The 23,596-nt window shown below is 47.4% G+C and overlaps 1 protein-coding gene across 5 annotated transcripts in view; it reads right to left on the reverse strand.

Moving 5' to 3' along the window:
- Window positions 1–269: 269 nt before the first annotated feature.
- BRINP1 (BMP/retinoic acid inducible neural specific 1) overlaps window positions 270–23,596 on the reverse strand; it is a 175,664-nt gene continuing 152,337 nt past the window's right edge. For all 5 annotated transcript variants that reach the window (XM_086683851.1, XM_086683850.1, XM_086683847.1 and 2 more), the window contains one exon: window positions 270–1,856. In XM_086683851.1, the coding sequence (XP_086539977.1) occupies window positions 716–1,856 (1,141 nt within the window). In that variant the 3' untranslated portion in view covers window positions 270–715. The remainder of the gene's footprint in view (window positions 1,857–23,596) is intronic.

The raw sequence follows: 23,596 nt of genomic DNA on the forward strand, positions 1-23,596 counted from the left end.
ACCGTGGGTTACTGGGCGTGCCATTTCTCCCCACGCCTGTTTCACAAGCTAAATCAAGGAGTGTGACAGCTGATGTATAAGGTTCCTTATTGTTTTAACACCCTGTGATGAGGCTTATGCTCCTCCCCCTAAGCCCACCTGTTGTCCCCCTTCAATTAGCTTCAGGTCATTCCGAATGAAAGAAGCTCTACGGGTAAGATAGCACTGTTGCCCCCGTGCAAGAAGAAGTCGAAAGAACCACAAGGAATTAGGCATAAAGAGGGAAGAAATCAGAACCCAAGAAATATCTTTATGTATGTCCATTTCCTCCCACAAGGAAAAATGGCAGTGTCGGTTGTACATTACATATATCTCTCTTTCTTTTTAGCGTTTAATCTTAGCACCTGCACAGCAGAGATCTTTGCAATTCATTGCATACGCTCTCCCCGTTCTCCCCCCACAATACAGCACCTGAGGCCTAAGAAGCAACCCCTCCAAGCTCCTCCAAAGGCTGAGACCCTTCTTCATGACAGAGTATAGAAATAACAAACATGCCCAACGGTTTTATACAGTTGCTAGAACGTTTTAGTTTCCAACGAATGCAGACTCTTCCTCCTTTTCTTTGAATTATGAATTACATTTTACAAATTGTTGTTTGTGTTGCTTTGCTTTGCTTTGCTTTGTTCTGTTATGTGTGTACAACAAAAGGGAAAGCCCGTGGCAAGGAGTCCCCAGGTTAACAGAGTTTGGCCGTCATCTGGTCCGACTGTTTGAGGATCTCGGTGTTGTAGAGGTCCAAGGCGTGGTTCACCCTGATGATCTCGCTGTTGGTCAGTTTCAGGCGGTGCTTGAGCATACAGGAGAACAAGTCCAGCTGGGGTTTCCCCGGGGCCACAGGAGGGGCCAGGCGGTTGATTCGGTCCCGAATATCCAACAAGAGGAGCATCACGGACGAAGAAGAATAGAACTGGCCGCCTTGCGTGTAGGACTGGTTGACCTGTTGCACGGCGCTGCGAAGGAGGTCGGCGTTGAAGCGTAGGCTGTACCCGAACACCTGCACGTCGGAGATCTTGATGTAGAACTGCCTCTTGGAGGGATCGGACAGGTCCACCGGGCCCTGGCCGGTCTCATTACGCAGTAGGGTAGGTAGCCGAGTCCGACTACGTAGGTAGATGTGGACCGTCTCGAAAAACGTTTTCCACCGATTGCCCAGCAAGAGAGTCCAGTTGTAGCACTGGCTGTTTTGGAGGCGAACCTTCTCCCAGCGCGGGTAGCCAAATTCCCCGAAGGGCATGTTCCAGCCCTCCGAGTGGCTCCCGCTGAAGGGGTTGACGTAGACGAAGAACATGGGGTCCAGGCTGCTGTTGCGCATCTGGCAGATGCGCATGGACATGCCGATCACCATGTGGATGAAGTCCATGCGGTTCTTGTTGCTCTTGAGCGTGAGGGACAGGCGCTTGCGCCACCGGGGATCGAAGAAGGTGTCGAGGCGGATCTCGTTGCTGATGAAGGTGGTGTGCACGTAGAGGCGCGAGTCCATCTTCTGCAGCAGGTACTTCAGCTCCAGGTCCTGGAAATCCAGGTCGGTCTCGAAGCTGATGAACTGCTCGCTGCGCTCCGAGTCCACGTTCTGCGGTTCGCAGCGGCCCCGGTACAGCTTGTAGCCCTTGTTGCAGGAGCCGCACAGGGAGATGTTGGCCAGGCTACACATGGCGCAGCTGTTGTTCCCTCCTATGATGCAGGGGATGGGGCGCTGGCACAGCGTGGTGCTACCGTGGCACACGCAGCTCCTCTGGCTCTCCAGGAAGGTTCCCCAAAACCCGTTCTCATTGCAGTAGAGGAGCGACTGGACCCTTGCAAGCCATTGCTGAATTGTCCTGGGGGGGGGGGGGAGGGGGGAGGGGGGCGGAAGGAAAACGGAGATCATTAGCCACCAGGGGGCGGGCTGGTCACGGTGACCCAACTGAGTAGGCAAAGTGCAGGTGCACAAAAGATGAAGGGACGGGGTAGGACGGTTATGGTAGGAAGGGCTCTGAATATACATTGGAGTCCCTTGTGATGCCACCGACCCGCTGAATAACACCGCACCCCTCCAATGGTCAGTGTCCTCATCTGTGAGGTGAAGGGGCTGGAGTAAGTGTGCTTTGGGGTCCTTCCAGCTCCAGGATTCCATTGCTCTGTAGCCCCAAAGAAGTTTGACCCAAGAAACTAGTGTCTGAACTCCAACACCCCTGCCTGATGACCACAGATTTTAAAAATCAGCAAACAGGGGAGCACTTAGAGGCTAGTACATTTCACCTGAATCTCCTGTTTCAACCTTCTTCCCAGATTCCTCCCAGGAAGTTACATAATGGCCAACGACTTCAATTTCAACCAAAAACAAATTATATTTTATATTGTCCTAGAGATCATCTGGTGTGTCCACCCTGGTGATCTTACGTGATCCTCACATGTAAGAAAGATGTTATCTGCCCCATTTTTTCCCCGAGCTCCAAATTCTCAAGTCAGTGGAACTCCCGTCACAACATGTACCTCTAGGTTCCCCTCCCCACGGCCCCTCGATGCTTTTGAAACACTACCCACGCCCTGTCCCTGGGGTTCCGGCCACTGAAACATTCCGATGGAGACGGATACTATATCAGATAGGAAGCAGCAGAAGAATGAGGAGAAATACGGAAGGCAGTCAGCTTGGTAGCCTCTCGTCTTTCCTCATTTCTGCACAAGTCATTTCCCACTGTCTTCCGTGCAACGAATAATCCCTTACCTGTGCCTGGCACTTTTTACCCTGAACAGGGCACACTCACTCCCATTTTCTCACTTGAGCCTCACAACAACACCCTGAAAATAGCTTGGGATGTGAGGCCAGTTGGGAGATTGATGAAAATCCTGGCTCCTCCACTTTCCCAGTGCCGGGCAGTTTCCTCTACCTTCCTAATCGTCACCACCACACAGGGCTGTGCTGAGGATTACCTGAATTTTGATGTGAAGGCTTATCCCCAAACCTGCTAGGTATCGAGGACTCGATAAAAGTTAGTTCTTCTTATTCTTGCAAAGGGACTCTCGGCTCCATTTTAGAGACATGCCAGAGAGAAGCTCAGCAGTCGAAATGATGGACTCAATGTCATACAGCGAGTGAGCGGAGAAGTCTCCTGGCTCATAGCTATTGGTTTTTAAAATATATGTCCAGCAAGAGTCAAGAAAGCCTTTCTTAAGGTTGCAGTGTGCTGTGGTCATGCGGATGGTGACAATGACGGTGGCGGCAGTGGCTCATGCCCCCCATTTTAGGAAACCGGAAAGAGAAGCCCTCTTGCATCAGACTGCCTGTGCAAGGAAATGTCAGCAATCCATCAACTGTCTCACTTCCACTGTGCCGCCGTGGTCGCTGAGCCCAAGAGCCACGAGGGAGAGAGTAGAACCCGATGTTGACAAAGCATGTGTGTTGGCCCAAGAGGAGCTGAGTTCCAAACTCAGTTCTGTAACCAGGAACAAGTCACTTTGTGTCTCTAAGCCCCAGTATCCATATCTAAAATGAGAATCATAAAGCCCATCTTAGGCAACGGGTGAGAGGATTGAGGGAGATAATATGGTTAAAGCATTTAGCACAGAGCCTGGCATAGATCAATTATTGAAACAGGTAATAACAGTAAGCACTCTTCTCCCAGAGAATAAGCCATTCCTTTGAAGGTATTGAGACACTCTCAGGGATTTCACTATCTCTCTGGAGTCTGAGGGGAGCCATTTTGTTCTGTGGGACATTTGAAAATGGATAGTGTTGAAACGGCTTCCCAGAATGCTCTGCTTGATGCAAGTTGCTTATCAGCCGAGAGAAAATGGAGGAATAATTAGTGCGCTCCTCAAAGCCGCTCTGCCTTTTACATGCACAGAGCCACCCAGCCCCGGCAATAAAACCTCCCTGGCCACATTCGAAAGACTGTACTGGAGACCCCCGCTTCCCCTGTCAGTTTCCCCTCCAGGCTTGAGGGCTTCAGAGGGGAGATCCGTCCTTCCCTGGGCATCTCACCCCCGAGCTCGGCGCCCCAAAGGTTTGCGGGATGAACGTTCGCTGAATGAATGAACGCACAAAATCAGCATTTTTCTCGTATTCTCCATTAAAAAACCAAAAAGCAAACCCCAACTTCTCTTCTCCCCTCTGGACTGCGGTATTAGTTTCCGATCCCGTCCACCCACGCAGCTCCAGCCCTCCCCAGCGTCTGCTTCACGAGACCAATCCTATTACAGCCTGGAGAACAGCAGCAGGCCCAGCCTTCAGGAAACGGAGCTGGAATGACAACGAGCTTTGCGGCTCCCACCTCCCAAACCAGAACATTGACTGAATATTGGCTGTGAGTCATCTGATATTCTTGTGAGCTGCAGGGGCCCGCCACACGTCTCCGATTGCACGGTTCCATCTGACGAGAGCGTCATTCCAAAATGCCTCTTTCAAATGGCCCACACTTGCCCCTGTCACTCCCTCTCCAAGTGACGGGACAGTGCCCCATTTAGAGCTCCTCTGTTCCCATCTGCAAGGCATTCTATAACCCCGCAGAGCGCCCCCTTTCTCGTGTCCCATCATTGGGACCCTTTGTCAGCCCCGCAGCCCTCACCCCTTGAATCAATGCCTCATTGTGGCTGAGCCCTCAGAATCCTCGGTGGGGGAAATAAAAAGACGAAAGTCCCTGGTGATGCTGCAAAGAGCGAAGGGGCTAGCGGCGAATTAGGATTCCAGCCCTGTCGAGCAGGAGGGATTGGGGACAGAGGCCCTCTGAGGCGCATCAGTGAGCTGCCTGGCACCTGCATCTCCTGACCTCAGAATAATCATGAGGTTGTGGGCCGTATCAAAGAAGGCATTAATGATACAGGCAGAGGACTTAAAGCGGGGCCGCGTGCGCGCGGGGGGGGGGGGGGGGGGGGCAGGGAGCGCGAGGCCCAGGGCAGGAGGAAAGAGAACGCCGAGGAGGGAGGTGGAGCACGGGGAAGGCTGGGAAGAGAAAAGCCGGTCTCCATGCTGGAGGGAGACCTTGGGGGAGACGGGGGAGGCCGACCTAGAGGAGAGGATGAGACAACGTGGGAGCAGGGCACTGGAGAGGGCCACCGTGAGGGGACGAAATCAGAGAGGGGAGGACAGAAATGAAGCCGCTCGGCCAGGCCTTCATGTGTCAGCACCCAAAGGCTCAGGGAACGCGGACGCCGGATGGGCCTTCAGAGGGCGACTCGGCCCTTTCTGGGAAGCGGAGGCTGGGTGTCACAGACAGGACGCAATGTTACTGGTGACAACCCTGACTTCCCAGCTCGGCCAACGTTTCTTTTGCTTTCCAGGACCTCCTTCTGTGGGGAAGAGCAAAACCAGAATGAGCTCATTCCAGGGTTTTGTGTGTTTGTGCCGGACGCAAGCAGCTTCCCACAATGAGGACTCTGCCTCGGTCAAGGCCCATCTCCTACACCATCGGCAACCAGTGCTCTGGGCAGCGATGAGTGAGTGGTATTCAGAAATTTGGCAATGCTCCACGGCGTGTGGCACCCCGAACCAGCCACGGGGATCGGCAGCTTACTACCATTGAGCACTCACTGTATACCAGGCACTGGGCTGCAGGCTCACACACGCCATCTGACTGAGTCACAGATGGAGATACTGAGCCCTGGAGGAGCGAGACACCCGTCTGAGACCCAGAGCTACTCCGGGTTCACACTCCACGCTCTCTAACCCCAGAGGCACGACGCTTGGTGCTGCGTACTAGAATGTAACATTATGACGGTGAGGCAAGGAGAAGAAGGAAACAGGCCACGCGAAGAGAAATAGATTGAAATCATGGAAAAATACTGCAAGTTTGAGTGTGTGAAGGGCCTATTATCACATTCCCCGCTTCCTCTGGACCTGCCAGGATCCCTCTCCTCCATTCACAGATAATTGGAGCTCACCGACAAGTGCTCGGGGAGAGGCTGGGGACCAAGGGTAGGAGGGACTGTGATCTATAAATACCATTTCCCAGGCTAGCTGGTGACAGCCTGCCTCAACCCTGGCAACAGAGGAGTGGCTTAATAGGCCGGTTCCAGAGGGGAGGGTCTCACAAAGGGCTGACACAGCCCCACCGCAAGGCAGTCAGCGTGAGGCAACGGGGACCAAGTTTTAAAAGGCTTTTCTGTCCCTGGGGATCCAGAGCATCTTCCACTGGCAGCCAAAGATGAACTCCAATACATCCAAATCAGCATCTTTCTGTTGGATGGGATTTCAATTCATCTGACCGGGAGAGGAGGGGTGCTGAGGGGAGGGAGGAGAGGAGGAAGGAGGTGAGGGCAGAAGCCTGCATTTTTATTTTTAAAGCCCGAAAACCTTGGCGCCTGATTGGTGGGCTCCCTCCGAGGGCCACGTGCAGCAGCTTGGACCACAGAAGCAGAAAACCTCCGAGAAGAAGACTGGGAAATGTTCAGCCCATCCCCCTCACGTGTAGACCTGAACGCTGAGGCTTTGCTGCTTAGGTGAAGCAAAGGATCAGTGTCCCCTGAGTGCTTTCTACATTGTGGCTGTTATCCCTCTATCCTCAGGTCAACCCCCTGAGTTAGGACTCCTTTGTGATTTTTCCTTCTACTGAGAGGACGCTGAAGGCCAGAGAGGGACGGTGACTTTCCCATGGTCACACAGCATGGATGTAGCAGACCAGAATTCAGGATTTCTGGATCCAAACCCAGTGTTCCCCTCCAGTCCCCGCTGTGCTTTCCTTACTCTTGACAACCCAGACCCGAGGAGAAGCTAGGCTCCAGGCCATGCTCCCCTGCAGGCCCCTGTCTTTGCCTCAGCCAGGATTTTCTGGCGACCTGACAGGTCTCCCAGTGACACAGCTGGAGTCGATCGTCATTTGGAGGACAGAGGCTATGCCACCCAGGGCTTCCCATCACTGGCTTCAAAGACACACATCTCCCTTTCAGAACCACCCGGGTGGGGAGCCCAGGCTGGGATTCCTAATTCAAGCAAACTCCCCGCTGATTTTAATTGGAGGTTTTGCCTAAGACAGGAATGCAGTGCCAGGCCAGTGGCATTTTAGGGAAGATCACACAAACTGAGTGCCAAGGAGAGAGGGGGGAGAAACAGATCTAGGCTAAAATAGAAAACTATAATCCATAATTCCCGTTTGCCTACCAGGAGTGTTTATTTAAAAATGGAGAGGAAATGAAAAAAAAAAATGAAATTGGAGCTCTGAATTATTCTTTTATTTATGCCCTGTGCTTCTTCCTTGGCATTTCTTTGACATTGTAATGGGTGTCTGAGTAATTCAGTGATACGCCACAAAATGTATACTCTGTAGATCGTACTCTAGACCGGGAAGGCAAAACAGTTGTTTCTAGGCTTCTGATGATGCACTGTTTTTTTTTTTTTTTGCCTTTTTTTTTTTTTTTGGTTGTGCTGCACATGACCGTGCGTGTGTGCACTTGCGTGCGTGTGCCTGTTAAAGGCAACGTGCTGATAACAATGAATATGTCAATGGTGTCAGAATGTTCGGGGCTCAAGTGAAGGAAGCCTTGGCCTCTGGACGTGCTAGTGTGAATCATAACTGGCCATCAGACCGACTCTGTGTGCCTCATTTCCCCCAGAAAAATATTTAGCTTTTAATCCTTCATTCCCCTCTCTGACTTTCTGTTGTTGCCTTAAAAACCTGTGTTCCCTGCCTGTCTCGGTTTTTGAAATGACGTCAGAGCCTCATTGAATGGCTCACAGCAATAAGGAAGGAAAGACCAAAAGAAGAGTTTTGTAGTCCGTTGCCGCAGTGAAGATGCCTTCTAGTCTGGCATCGTGGAATAAGTGATCGGTCTTATTTGCAGAGGACAGAGGTAGAGGTTAGAAGGAGGAATGGGGAGAACAGCCATGTAGAAATCCACTAGAGTCTTTAAAATTAGGTTGTCAGGAGCTTAATTGGGGAGGATTATGAAACAATTTTTGCAATTACACAGATCTGTGTCTAGAAGGAGGTGACAGACAACATCAGCTGCATATTCAAACTCGGCATTTTGCTTTGGGGCATGGATGTGCTGGAGACAAGTGAAGGAGGGACCCGGGAGCCTCTCTGGAGGTGACGGAAAGGCTGAAGGCACAGGCAGTTCCGGGGGGCAGGGCTGCAAGAGCGGTTTATTGTTCCTGGCAGTAGCCAGGCACAGGAATGAGCGACTAAGACCCCAAGGCTAGAAAGTACAATCTTTTGTAATAATCGGGGCTAACGGGCTTCCGTACAGTCATGAAGTACACTAAGGGTCATCTACATCAACGAGGGGTGCAGTGGGGGGGAGTGATCACAGGTGCGCGAGCCAGCTGGTTAAAACACATCCTGGGCCCTGTTCTACCACTATTTGCCCTTGGATACTTGACCTTGCTATGTGACCTTGGTTAAGTCCCCTCACCTCGTGGATTCTCCCTTTCCTTGTCTGTCAAACGGGGAAGGTGACACGTACCGTGACTTCAGAACCAGGATCAGATACGCCTGGGAGCTTTGCAGTGAAAGGAAGTGATGACTAACCATTCGCCCTTATTGTTACTGAGGGCAAGAAACAACCGGCTGCGGTTTATAAATGCTCTGGGTAAAAATATCGCTCTCAGTTACTAGTTGATTGTAGCTTAGTACCCTAGTCTCTCTGGTTACTCACCCTCCACAGTCTTAATGAATGCTGTCACCATGATGTTTGAAGAGAGAGCAAGACATCGGCTTTGGAGTCAGAAAAAGATTGGGTATTGAATCATAGCTCCGCTACTCATTATTTAACCTTCATCTAATTGCTTGTCCTTCCAAAGCTTCCATTTTCTCAGCTACAGAATGGAGTAATAACATAGTACGTTTGAGAACCAGGTAAGCTACTATATATAAAGCTTCCGACATATTGTAGGTGTGCACTGTCTCTCATGAAAACAAACTATTGTGTCCGTCTGGCTCACACAGAAAACGGTCCCTTTGAAGTAAGTAGTTACAGATTATAAACCCAGGGTCAGAATTCAATAAATGTCACTGGGTCAGCTGAATACTGATATAAAAACAGCAACAACAACAGAACATCCTCCTGACAATCTCTTATGTATCCGCAAACATAGAGAGATGAAGGACAGATCTAAAGGGGAAAAGTAAAATAATAGTAACAATACTACCAACATCAACAGAATGGCTTTTAGAAGAAGACATAGGGAAGCATTATTGTGATATTGGCAGAGACACAGATCGCTTAAAACAGCTCACCATAAAGGAAAAAATGATTAATGGGGGGGAGGGGTCTATATTACCATCAAATATACCAATCAAAAGATATCATTCAAAGAATAAAAAGACAACCCTCAGTCAGAGAGTACATTTGCAATACCTCTAGCCAATCAAAGATTGTATTTATAATATACAGGTAACTCCTAGACTGGCCGGATGCTGGGCTAGTCTAAGGCACTTTATGCTGTCTAGGGTCTGCCCTTCCTTCCTGGGTCTCTTTCAATCAGAGTAGATGCAATTATCACAATTTTTATTTTTCTGGACAATGCACCCACTGTATAATGAATGTGATTTGCCCAAGAAAGAAAGAGAGAGAAGAAAGAAAGAAAGAAAGAAAGAAAGAAAGAAGAAAAGAAAGAGAGAGAGAGAAAGAAAGAAAGAAAGAAAGAAAGAAAGAAAGAAAGAAAGAAAGAAACTATATAGCAGTAAGAAGAAATCTGATAACCAATAGGGAAAATAAGACAAATGATAGGAACAGGCATTTCATAGTAAAGGATATTCAGAAGACCAATAAGTACACACAATTCCACTTCATTAGTCATCAGAACAATGCCAATTAAAACTACAATGAGAGGGGCGCCTGGGTGGCTCAGTCAGTTAAGCGTCTGTCTTGGGCTCAGGTCATAATCTCACGGTTTGTGAGTTGGAGCCCCACATCGGGCTCTCCACTCTAGGTGCAGGAAAAAAAAAAAAAAGCTGCAATGAAATACATACCTCTTCGGCCGGATGGCTAAAATCAAATAAAGAATACAAATAAAAAAGATGGGGACCACCAAGTCTGAGCAAAAGGATGTGCCCCAAGTGACACTCTCCGATGCTAGTGGCAGAAGAGAAAAGTGGTTCAGCAGCGAATTTGAAAACCGGAAAGTACCTACTAAAGGTAGATATTGGGTATGGAAAGGGGCAAAACCAAGCTGCGGTGAGTGTAGCAATGAGAAGTGGTTCCCCCAGAGAGCAGGCTGGCAGTGTCCAGGAGAGGACGTGGGCGGGTTCTGCAGTGTTGATAATGCCCTAATTTGTATCTGGGTGCTGCTGGGTACATGTGTGAACTCAGCTTGTGAAAAGTCATCTTGCTGTACATCTGTGATACCTTCTCTTTCTCTGTGTCTTCCATACCTCAATAAAACATTTATTTCAAAAAAATTCCTTTAAAACATCCAGAATTATGCTATTAAGGCAGCCGTACTTTACATTTTTATTTCATTGTATTTAGAGAGACTCCTAATCAGGCTCCTCACTCAGGGTGCAGACCCACACGGGTCTCAATCTCACGAACCCTGAGGTCATGACCACAGCTGAAATCAAGAGTCGGACGCTTAACTGACTGAGCCACCCAGGCGCCCCTAAAGCTCTCCTGTTTGGGTCTCTAATTTGAGCGTCACAACTTTTCTGTGTTGTGGGCTGGGTTCAAGAGGGTATCATGAATCTCACTTTCACGATAGGAAAAACCAGGCTTCGGGAGGAGACGTGACTTATTTTGCACGTCACCAGCAGGCTGTCACATTGTTGGGATTATAAATCACCCGTGTGTGAGCTTGCTGGCCAACTTGGAGGGCGGAAGTGGGGAGGTGGATTGGAATTGGCCCTGGAGGAGAAGAAAGAGCTGTCCACGGATATTGTGACAACTTCATTCTATTTCTGACTCGGTCCTCTGAGCCTCTAGATTCTATTCCGAACAGGAAGCCACTTGTGAGCCCCAGGGAAGAAAGAAACAAAACAAAACAACTAAACTAAAAACAACAGAAAGGGTCTGAAGATGCCTATTTTCTTGCCTTACGTCAGCGGAGTGAGTCAAACTGCCCTACTTGCTGCAAATTCAGAGTGACAAACAGGGATGAGATTGGAGAGACGCCCAGCAGTGCTGGTTACAAGGAACTCTCTACATCACTCCTGGTGAAACCCAGCTGCCTGCACACATCTCCACACCCCTCACCCATGCGGTACACCCCTGGCTTGCCGTGGGGTTCTGCCTCACTGGCTGCCTGCTTTTTTTTTAACCCCCATAAATAGAAAAGCAACGCCAAAGATATCCTTAGCTAAACATTTCGTCGCCCCATCATTGGGACAGCACTTTGTACGCTTCTCTGACTGACAGTGAACTGCCCTGAGCCAGCCTGGGGTTATTTGTGGGTTTGCACCTCTTCTTTAATAGGACAATTTAATACACACTCAGAATAGGTCTTTGTCACCAAATTGCTACCCTCCCCTCCCCCAGACACATACACATACACACAAAAATGAGTAGGTCAGGGACTATCCACATAGCAATTTGCTCCAGGGAGAGCTGTCTGTGGGTTTAGAGTGACAGATTTTCAGAATCCTGGGGCTGAATGATGCTTAGACAAGTCCTGGTCCATGGGAAGCAGGGTCCAGAGAGGTTATGTGACTTGTTTGAAGTCACATAAGTAGTACCTAGAAGCTCAGAGCCAGAATCATCCCCTTGAGGAAGAACCCCATACTTTGACAGAAACGTACACTCTTCACCTTCCCCCGACCTCTCCCAAAGGTAGCCTTTTACCTGGGGTGACTACGCACTGGGGAAGAGGAAATACTCACACTTGTCAAGGATTACTGGACACTGGATCTGAACTGATACCAATTCCCAAAGACAAAAATGTCACTGTGGTCCACTAGGCAGAATAAGTGTTTATGGAAGTCAGGTAATCAACAGAGTTTTAGCTTGGTCTTTCTTACAGTGGGTCCAGCGACGATTTCCTATAGTTATTTCCCCGATTCTAGAACACATACTTGGAATACTCGGTAACTTGGCAGAGTCCTCTTCCCACGTCAAATACCCACACTCTACATTTACCCAGCGAAGAATGAAATCATATTATGGAACATTCTCTCCCTTTAACCGGCTTCCAAGAAAAGAAAACAAAACAACAAAACAACAGCAAAAAAAAAAAAAAAAAAAAAAAAAAAAAAAAAAAAAAAAAAATATGCACCTAAGTTGAAACACGCAGCAAGGGGCGGAAACCTTAAGATAAACACACTAAACAACAATCTTGATTGACAAAGGTTCTAAAGGGCAATTTTGTATTACAAAATGTTTCTTCACAAGGTCTCTGAAGAGTGCACTCTTTCTAGACTAAAATATATTACACTGCAAAACTAAACAAAACCCACTATGCATGGCAGGTGGCTCACAGATCCACCTGTTTCAGAGACAGGAGATCTATGTTCCTTCCCTTGAATCTGGAGAGAGTCGACCACTTTTTTTGGACCAATACAAGAAGGCAGAAGCAATTCGCCCAGTGTACGGATTCTGATCTCAAGAGACTTGCAGCTTTGGGAAACTCCCTCTTGGAGCTCTGAGCTCTAAGACCACCTACAAGCAGTCTGACCACCCCACTGGAGTGGTCACATGGAGAAACGCTGGGCAGGGAGAGGTGTGCAGCTGAGCCCAGCCTCTCGCTGTCTCTTCCAAGGCACCAGACACACATGAGTGAAGCTTTCTTGGAACCTCCAGCCCGATCCAGCTGCCAGCTGAATACCAATTCAAGGGATTTCAAGTCAGCTCTACATGGAACAGAAGAATCACTCAGCCAATTCTGGCACAGATACCTGAGCCATAGGTCCTGAGCATAATATGATGGTTGGTGCTTTAAAGTTTGGGTCAACTTGTTATATAGCAATAGATACTGAAACTTCTATATACTGTGAGCCCCAAAGAGAACTCAGGATATCTCTTCCCTATTCCATTACTACCAACCTATGTTACTGTACGAGGCAGAATTCTAAACATGTCCCCTCGTCCCCCGAGATTCCCAGCAGTAATCCCTAGGATCTGTGAAAATGATAAAATATCTCTCCTGTGATTGTGGCCTGTTAACTTGGCACAGTTGACCTAAAAAATACGCAGATTATCTAGGCGTGCCTAATGTAACCACATGTGCCCCTTTACAAGCAGAATATTTTCTCTGGCAGGATTCACTGCACCTTTGCTCCTTTGAAGGTGCAGGCGGTCGGCGTTCAGGGACTGGACAGTGGACTCCAGGAGCTAAGAGCAAACCCTGGCCAGCAACCATCGAGGAAATGGTGACCTCAGTGCTCCAACCACCATGAAGCGAATTCCGCCAACAACCCGAATGAGCTTAGAAGCGGGTTCTGCCCCAGAACCTCCACGTCTGTATTCCTGCCTGTGAAGCACAGGCAGAGATCCAGCTATCCCACGCCCAGACTCCTGACCCGAGGACACTGGGACACAGTAAACGTCTATTGCTTTAAGCCTCCGGTATGTGCTACCCAACAATACCAAACTCATACAACTACTCTGACCAAGACTTGGTTTCATTTTACTCTTTAATAAAATGACAGGAATAAATTAGTTGTTAGGGTCCCTGATGGCTATGCTATTTTATGCATTTCATAATTTTATGTCATTTAACCTTCCTGAGCCTCTGATTCCTAAGGTAAAGTACGGGCGTGAGACTGGTCCTCTGCCAGTTTTATTTTATGGGCTGGATTTCAAGCTTTCTGTGAGGTCCCCCTTGTTTCGTCGACTGCTCCTCTACTCCCCTTTGCATAGTTCTTGCCACCTGGTAGGCGCTCCCTAAGCATCTGCTGAAGGAAGGAACGAACGGATGAGTACATGAAGATTCAGTGAAAATATTCACGTAAATATTCTTTGGCAAGAATAAAGGACAATGCCTATGTAGAATGGCAGCAGAAGGATATTATTCCATAATGCCAGGCCAGTCATTAATTTCTGTGCGCCTTAGTTTGCTTACCTGTAAGTGGAAGACTAATCATTGCTGTAGATCCCTGACAGGTTATTTATGTATAAAGATCAGATCAAATCATTGATGTGAAAGCCCTCTGCAAAGCAAAATAACCTGTACAGAAGGTATTTGTCTTAGCTCACTTTTAAAGGTTAGGAATGTCCCCGAGCCTAATGGGGTAAATTTATTCTCTAATTATACCAGGAACTGAATACGTTCCTGCCGTTACTTTGGCCCCTGCTGGTTAGGACTCATGCCACCTCCCAGCAGGACTGGTACCTGCTGGGATACAAAGCCATTAGCATCTGCCTAAGCAGAAGGTGTGAGAAACTCGACTCCAAGAAGACAAGCTTCGAGATGAGGATCTGTTGACGGGAAAGATACCTGTGGTACCACACCAAACAATCTGGGTCACTGCCTCTTAATCTGGTGTAAGGCATTGATTTTGTAAGGTTGTGTATTAAGGGACCCCCTCTCTTGAGAAAGTTCAAGAAAAAGGGGTTCGATGGCCAGAGAAGTTTGAAAAATATATACATATGACCCCATCTCGCTTTGCTTTTCTTTCTAATTGAACAGTTTTTAAACTTTCTCAACCAAAGACATCACCTCCTTTCCCCCCACATCACAACATCCTATAGGATTCACTCAGGGGGATTCATTTTTGCTTCGTTTCTACCAAGTGAGGTGATGGTGTACTTAGGCCATTGAGAGGAGTATTCTAATCCAAGGTTAGTGTGGTCCCCAGACCAACAACATCAGTATCATCTGCAACCCAGGAACCAACCCAGACCTGCTGAATCAGAAACCCTGGGGGTGGGGCCCAGAAACCCATGTTCGGAAAGCCCTCTAGGTGATCATGATGCCCACTCTAGTTTGAGAGCCACTGCTGTGATCCAGAGATCATAGGTAAAGCTCATGACAACCCAGGGAAGAAATACTGAATCTTTTTGCACCCGGGAGAAAAATTCCATCGATTCTTTAGCTCATATTTCAAATGGCTAGCAGAGATTTACTAAGCCATAGCATTCCTTCCAATTTTTTTTCCTCTCTACTCATCACCTAAATCATAATATACAAATTCCATAGTTAGGTATTCAATTTCTCCAGAGTTTCATCTCAACATATGGGTCTCATTTTTTTTTTTTTTAATGTTTATTTTTGACAGAGAGAGAGACAGAGAGACACAGGATGAGCGGGGGACGGGCAGAGAGAGAGGGAGACACGGAATCTGAAGCAGACTCCAGGCTCCCAGCTGTCGGCACAGAGCCCGACGCGGGGCACGAACTCACAGACCGTGAGATCATGACCTGAGCCGAAGTTCGATGCTCAACTGACTGAGCCACCCAGGCGCTCCCATATGGGTCTAGTCTAATCTTATTCAATAACAATTAAGACCAATACACTAAGAGTTAATGTTAATTGATCACCTACTATATGCTAAGAACACTGCATATATTGTCTTGGGTAATCTTTACAATAGCTCGGTGGGCGAAGTGCTGCTTTTGCCTTATTTTACAGATGATGGCACTTAAGACCAGAGACACTGAGCAAACAGCTCACCAGGACTTAACACCAGGCTGTCAGGTTTAAAGCCTATGCACTCATGTCAATTTCTGCTCTCTATTTTCTGATTTCCCACTTCTGGATGAAATTAATCTTACAATTAAGATTACATACGTTATTTTATTTGCTGCTTTCCAGAACAGAAAACCATTCTCTGCCCCGAATGCAAAGCATCATCATCCTGCATCGTCCTAAAACTTCCATCTCAAAAGCTCCCTCCCTCACTTCAGTTTGGCAAGCGCTGACTGTGTAATTACGCACCAGGCACCTTTTCCGTCACTGTGAGGCGGAGGGATAGACTTGTCCCTGCCTTCATGGAATCTGTGGTCAAGAAGGGTAAGTCTGGGATGAAATACACCATTGCAAATGTGCCATGTGGGATGCAGTAAAGACATCCTGTAGGACAGCGCAAACTGGTCTAGTGCGTCAGGACGTGCATCCTAAGAAGTGCGGTTTTGATCTGAAAAGTAAAGGACAGATAGAGTAATCCAGGCAAAGAGGCCAGGGGATTCTCCACTCTTCTCCAACAGGAACGAATTTCTCTCCCTTCTTACCTCTACTGCTACTCAAATTCTGTTTTCACAAAGGGAACTATAACAGAATCTATTTCATAGGCCTGCTGTAAGGATTCGATGAGTAAATATACGGAAGGCACTTAAAACTGTGTCTGGTATATACGTTAACTGTTATGATCATTTTTTTCCTCACTGTATGACCTTACACAAGTTGTCCCACTAACAGTGGAAAATTAGCTGGAATAAGTGCTTCTGTCTCAGGACGAGCTCACGTAATTGGCCTCCATGTGAGTGACTCACCTCACAATGACTCCCTCCCTTCCCTCAGACAAACGTGTGACACTCACGGCACACTGAATACTCACGACTCGCTGGTCTGTTCCCTCCAAGTAACACGCACGCTTGTTCCCACATCTGCTTCTGCCACTTGTATCTGCTATTATTATATCATGGAATTAAAAGTCAAATCAATTAAAATATGAGCTGTCTTTTTCTGTGGAACCTAATTTGCATGCTGGGAACGAAATTCTAGAAAGACGTTTGCTGGCCAAAAAATGTCATCGATTTAACTGAAGGGGGAAGTACCTGAAAATGATTGGGACATGAAAATCTACCACTGTTTAGATTGTCTTAACAGTCTTCGAGCTATTCCTCACTTTGAATAAACCAGAGTTGGAAATGTTATGCAATTACGGGCATGGTTTATGCAAGAAAGCCAGCAGAATGTCAAATCAAATATACCAACACCCTCAAAAAAGATTCTGGCCCTACTTCAAAAGGCTGGCCAAGGAATATGCATTTAGACGTTTTAAGTTAAAATAAAATGTGTTTATATATGTGCAGCATGTATATGCCTCTTAAGAGTCTCCATTTTAACTTAACTTTTTCAATTGACTGACACACTATTGGTCTCTAATTTTGTCTGATAAGGAGCCTTGTGCTTTGACATCTTACTATATGCAAAAAGTGACATACGTGATCTTTTACTGATTTTCCAACATTAGGCATGATTTTTATCTCCACCATACCCATTAGACAAATGAAGTTCAGAAACCTTAATACTGTGCCAAGTTTACATTGTTAGTAAATGTACCTTCTTCTTGGCCTGTTAGACTCCAGAGTCTGAAGTCTTAAGTACCTTTTTTTTTAAGCTTTTAAAAAATGTTTATGTACTTATTTTTGAGAGAGAGAGGCAGAGAGGGAGAGACTGAATCTCAAGCAGGCTCCACGCTGTCAGCACAGAGCCCAACATGGGACTCGGACCCACAAACTGTGAGATCATGACCTGAGCCGAAATCAAGATTCAGATGGTTAACCAACTGAGCCACCCAGGCATCCCTGAAGTCGTAAGTATCTTAAATCCCATTGCCTGTTTACTATATTGTTACGTGTGGTCAGGCTTATGCTTTGTCTTCTCCAGCGGAAACATTCATTTCTTGGGGGCAAAAACAGAGTCTCCATCAAATATCTAGGGTTTGCCACCCCTGTGTTCTTGATTGTATTAATATTGTATCTGCACTTTTTTTTTTTTTTTTGTAAGTTACAAAGAGTTTCCACATATACCCTATAAATTGCCTGGGACATTGACTCTATAGGGTAGCTATTCTTATTACCCTGACCATACAGATGAGGAAACAAAGGGCTTGGGTAGGTTTAGAGATTTTTGGAGGTCATGCATCTAATAAGTGGCAGAGCAGAGACTGTCAGTCTAATAAACTGAAATTGACTTCAGTTCAAATAAAATATAAGAAGTCCTATCCCTCTGCTCCACTGCAGGAGTCTATGGAGATTGAATCCAGAGGCAAGTAAGTATAGGGTTCAGAGAGAAGAATCAAAACCAGCATGGATACTGAGGGTCATCATAGTAGGGATAACAATTATCTTGGTGGCCAGAATCTTTCCATAGACACCAATTAAACACTATGTGGAGCAAGAAATATGTTAAAAGCTGACATGGGTTCAGAAGCCATGGCCTCAGGATTGGAGCCTGAGGTGGACGCCCCCAAGAGATTTTCATCTCAACAATGCATAATTACACGCTGCTTGGCGAAAACCCGGACTGCTGGATCAAGGCCATGTGAATATGAGACGTAAAAATAAACCAAAGTCATCGGAAGATGCCAATAATTACACTGCCTGCCCTCGAGTTAAAGTGCCATGAATCTGCTTTGCCTTACAAGACTCTAACCTCCACAAAAATCAGGTGACAGCACATAGGAAAGAAACCCCAAATCGCACTGACATGAAGTACCTACTCAGTGCTACGGGTTTTTCTTCATCCCGTTGAATTTCATAGACTCTGGGAAGTGCCTATTTTCATCCTCTTTCTGTTTCTTTTTTCTTTTTTTCTTCAATAGGGTACATTTCCCAACGTAACATATGTAACAAGAGATACTTTCAGGATTTGGATCCAGGTCAGTTGAAGACAATCTCCCATCTGCAGTTTCCATGTGACCATACTGTTTGGACTGTCACAGTCTGAGGGCCTCAGTTCTAATCACGGTCTATTCACAAATTCCCTGAGTGACCTCAGACAAGGCACTTAACCTCCTTCAGCCTCAGCTTTTTCACCTAGGAATGAGGAAGGTGACCTAACCACACACAGTTTATGCGAAGAAACCCTTAAATTATTTATATGGCAACGGGGCACAATTGTAAAATACAACATCACCATGCCTTTGGGACCCCATTCCACGTAGAAAATAACTTATTTGTCCATTCATCGAACGAAGTTTTTTTTCAATAGCTACCATGTGCCAATGGCCACGCGAAGAAGTTACGATGTTTAAGTGGTCAAGAACATGGGTACAGGTATGCGCCTGGACCCGACAGTCTCACAAGAGAGCCAGGTGTTAATGAATATATAAACAAAGGTATTATGGTAACCTGAGGTTTGGGGTTTCATTTGGGAATTAAGGATGTTAGGAAAGCATATCAAATGGGTCCCAACACCCTTTCAATGCAAGGAGCACAGCCTTTGGAGCTGAGTTCTGAAGGACACACAGAAGCTACAGAAAGGGAGGGAAAAGGAAAAACACATTCCAGGTAGAGAGAACAGCCTATGTGAAGCCCTGTGGAGCAGAAGGAAGCATGTACATGGGGCACCTGGGTGGCTCAGTCGGTTAAGCGTCTGACTTTGGCTCAGGTCATGATCTCACGGTTCACGGTTCGAGCCCCGCGTCGGGCTCTGTGCTGACAACTCAGCGCCTGGAGCCTGCTGCAGATTCTGTGTCTCCGCCTCTCTCTGCCCCTCCCCCACTTGCACTCTCTCTAAGAAATAAAATGAAAACATAAAAAAATTAAAAAAAAAAAAAGAAGGAAGCATGTACATCTCATGAACTGAAACATTAGTGGGGCTGTAGCTGTGAGAGCCAAGAAAAGGCATGAAACACAGACGGGAGGTAGACAGTGGCCAAATCATGGCAGAACTATAGGTCAGCTTCAGATTTTACTCTTCCTGGGACCCCTGGGTGGCTCCGTCGGTTGAGCCTTGGACTTCTGCTCAGGTCACGATCTTAAGCTTCCCAAGTTTGAGCCCCACATCGCACTCACTGCAACTCAGAGCCTGCTTGGGATTCTCTCTCCCTCTCTTGCTACCCCTCCCCCACTTGAACTCTCTCTTTCTCTCTCTCTCTCAAAAATAAATATTTAAAAACAAATAAAGGGGTGCTGAGGTGGCTCAGTCAGTGAAGCGTCTGACTTCGTCATGAACTCAGGGTTTGTGAGTTTGAGCCCCCATTGGGCTCACTGCTGTCAGTGCAGAGCCTGCTTTGGATCCTCTGTGCCCCCCCCCCTCTCTTCCCTCCCCCTACTTGTGCTGTTTCTCTCTCAAAAATAAACATTAAAAAATTAAAAACACATCTTAAAAACAAATTTAAAAAACCGATTTTGCCCTTCCTCCTAGGAGCAGTGATTCATCACCAAAGGCTTTAAGCAGAGATGCGACAAGACCGAATTTGCTTCTTAAGTAATAACTCTGACTTCCTCGTGCAACATAAGATTGAAAAGTGGTTACAGTAGATTCTGGGAGATATAGTTAAAAGGCCACTGTAATTTGCGGCCAAAGATCTTAGTCTGAAGTACAGGCTACTCATTAAAATGGACTAAGATTCAATTACTGACCTTATACCAATATTTGGGAGTTGAACTGTTATTCTCTCAATCTCTGGGAGTGATATTTCTCCCACATTTGGGCAAGACCTCAAGGTAACTGAGTCCAGCGGTTTTCAAATTGCTTAAGGAAAAAAAAAATCCCCTATTTTCCCAAGTGAGTTTTAATGCAGAATTCCCACAAAGAACATAGTCGCTCTAGGGAAACGTGAGGGGTATTTGTGCAGTACTCAACCTGCACCTGCCCACGCAAGGCACGAGTTTTATACCCAGGGCTCCCAGGAGCATCCCATTATGGATGTAGGCTGGCCCACACACAGCAAAGCCGTGAACTGAACTCAGGTCCTCTGGTTCAAACACTGTCCTTCTCCAAAGCACCTTCTGATGCTAAATAATGAAGTTGAGAGGACAAAGGCCCTGCTGCTTGCGTATTTAAGTGACTTTCAGGGTCTGGCATTGGGTTGGGAGGCGAGGTGGTCAGTCCACATTTATGGAATTGCACAGAAACCTGCTGAATCCAGCGCTGCCCAAGCTGATTTTCTGCTTTCTTCTCTCCTCCCCCTTTCCTTCCTATCTTCCTATTGTTTCCCATTCTCCCTCTCTCCATCCCTCCATCATCCCTTCACTCTTTTGCAAGGAACAGTGTGAGGTGAATTCCATCACCATGCAGTTTGTAGTCTAGGCGGGTTGATCTGAATGCCCTGGACCATCATGCCTCAGGGAGAGGTGTAAGAGCCTACAGGTTATAGGAAAAGACTGCTAGCACCGGAATCCTGCCTCTTACCTGCAGTGTAATTTTCAGCAAGTCAATTAACATCTCTGTGCCTTAACTTCCCTACCCATAAAATGGGATGAGTCAGTGCTACCAGATAAGGTCATCATGGTGATTACGTGGAGGTGAAAGTGGTTAGGACGGGGCCTGGTACCTGGTAAACTAGAAATGTTAACTATTACGTGTGGCCTTGGACCTAAACGCAGCCTCGTTCTCTTCCTGATGAATTTCATTGTTTCTCGTTCACTTTGCTTGCACAGTTCCCTTCTGCAGAGCTCTCCGAGTTTTACAAAGTGCTTCCCCACACACCATCTCAGGTGAGCCAGACATAGACCCTCTGAGGCAGGGGGAAGACATTATTACCCCTATTTTACAGAGGAGAAAAATCAAGGTTCAGAAAGTGTCAGTTTGTCTAAAAAACAGCCGTGACCAAACTCAAGTTCCACCTCCCAGTCTTTGCCCCTTTTTAGCTGCACAACATGAGGATCTCCGGGGAGTGAAACCATCCACAGCTCTTTCCTGTGGGTCTCTGCCTTCCCTTCGCCTGTCCAAACTGCAGCACCGTGGTGCCACATTGGCGTCAGCTCCTGAACAGGCTAACCGGTATCCCTGAGACCCCAAAAAGAACCTGACCCATGATGGGGACCCACAGATATTTGGTTGGCTGTTGAATCCCCTTTGGCAAGTGCATTCTGGAATTAGCATTGCTGCTCCCATCCCAACAAACACTGAGCCTTGCAGTGGGGTGGGTCTTACTTCTCGTGGTGCTTTCAGAGCCCGCCACAGAGTAAGCTCTCAGCAAATGCTTGCTGAGTTGACTTACACCAAACCTGACCTTCTCTCTCTATTTACAGGGGATGGGTCTGATGTGTCCGCTTGGGTTTCTGCCTGGGCTCCAGAGTCGGTGGTTCAGGGCTCCACAACCGGGGGCCATTTCCATTCCAGCCTATAAAATTCTAATCTTGATCCGTCACCACCCCCATGCCCTTGAGGAGCTAATCCTGCCTTTGGCATCACATACACTCAAAACGGGGCGCCCCAGCCAAGCACAGCTGCGTCTCTTTGCTGTTGCACACTGCTCAGAGCCTGCACAAGGCTCTTGACCGTGAAGCCCACCAATGGTGTCAGCAAGATAATTCCAATCCTGTCACATACCTGCCCTGTGACCCAGGGCAAGTTAATTACACCTTTGTCTTATCGGTTCCCCCATCTATGAAACAAATCCAACGGCATCCACTTTGTAGAGACAGTAGGAGAAGTAGATGGGTCCTCATCATTAGCAACACTTAGACCTATTGAGCATCACATGGGCTAAGTAACTTACATGCAAAGTATCAGTTCCGGGTAAAAATAACAACAAGAAAAGAAGCTAACAAACCGCTGGTCGTCCTTGTGCCAGACGCTGCTCTCGCATTTGATGGGGTCAAAGCACTGAATCCTCCCGGCAGGTGGGCACTATTATTAGCCCCATTTGACACCTGAGAAAACTGAGGCTCAAAGCTGGTGCTGACCTCCCCAGGGTTACAGTGTAAGCAGCCGACAGAGCTGGGATGCGAACCCAGCCAGTCTGACTGTGGACTCTTTATACTTAGCCAGCTCTCCTGCCTGTTATAACAGCTGCTCAGTAAGAGGCTGTTATGGTTTTGTAATTAATTTTATTTGCCCTACATGTAAGATGGTCACGTCTAGCTCTATTTCTACTTAATTCATCCCGTAGTACCTAACCGCCAAAAACGATTCCCTCTGCCTGCAAAGACCCACAGCTCCCAATATTCACACCCTGGAATCTGGGCGGGGCTTTGGCCAGTAGAATACGGTGTCTAACTTCCGGAGCTTAAGATGTAAAAAGTCCCACCGCTTCCTTCCAGTCCCGGGACGCTGTCGCGCTGCAAGCAGCCCAGGCCACATGGAGAGGGCACGTGTAGGCAGTCTGCTTGGCAGCCTCGGCCGAGCTCCCAGCTGCCAGCCAGCAGTCTGCCAGCCGTGGGCGTGAGTCATCCTGGACGCCCAGGCCAGTCGGCCCTCAGATGACCCCAGCCTCCGCCGCCTTGATGGACCCCCGGCTGTGCCCAGTCAACCTGCAGAATCATGATGGCTGATGAGAAAGTGTTCTTTTTGAGCCGCTGAGCCTTGGGGTGAGTGTATTGGCGGCATTTGCCTTCCAGACCAGCGTCGAGTTTCCAGGATGCCTTAAAGCTAGCTCCGATTATCGGCTCACCACTTAATTTTAGGGGGAGCCACCTCTTTGAAGTAACAATAAAATAATTAACACTTATTGACCTTGGGGATCTTATTAAACTCTCTGTGCCTCAATTCCTTTAGCGGTAAAGTAGGAATAGTAGGGTAGCAAAGGTACCTAGTTCGGAGGGAGGCAGTGAGGAAGAAATGAGCTAATTCATTATCGGGTGCTGAGAACAGTGCCTGGCCTTTAGAACACATGTAGAAAGTGATAGCATCCTCTTTCTCCCCGTCTGCCTCCAGTCTTAACTGAGCTCAGTGTTTTACCAAGTCTTTTGTATTTCAAAATCTTGTCTTTGTACTTAACCTGAAGGCAAAGCGTTATTATCCCATCGCCAGGGAGGTGCAGGGACGTAGGGAGAGCCTTGTGGCTGGAATGCCACGGAGCCAGGATTTGGACCCAGTCCGCATGCAACTGAAGCCCCGTGCTCTTTCCCTCCCCTACCCCGCCTCGACATCACCCCT

This window comes from Puma concolor, chromosome D4 (genome assembly GCF_028749965.1).
Source record: "Puma concolor isolate L17-30 chromosome D4, mPumCon1.1.hap2, whole genome shotgun sequence".
In the NCBI taxonomy this organism is placed as follows: Eukaryota; Metazoa; Chordata; class Mammalia; order Carnivora; family Felidae; genus Puma; species Puma concolor.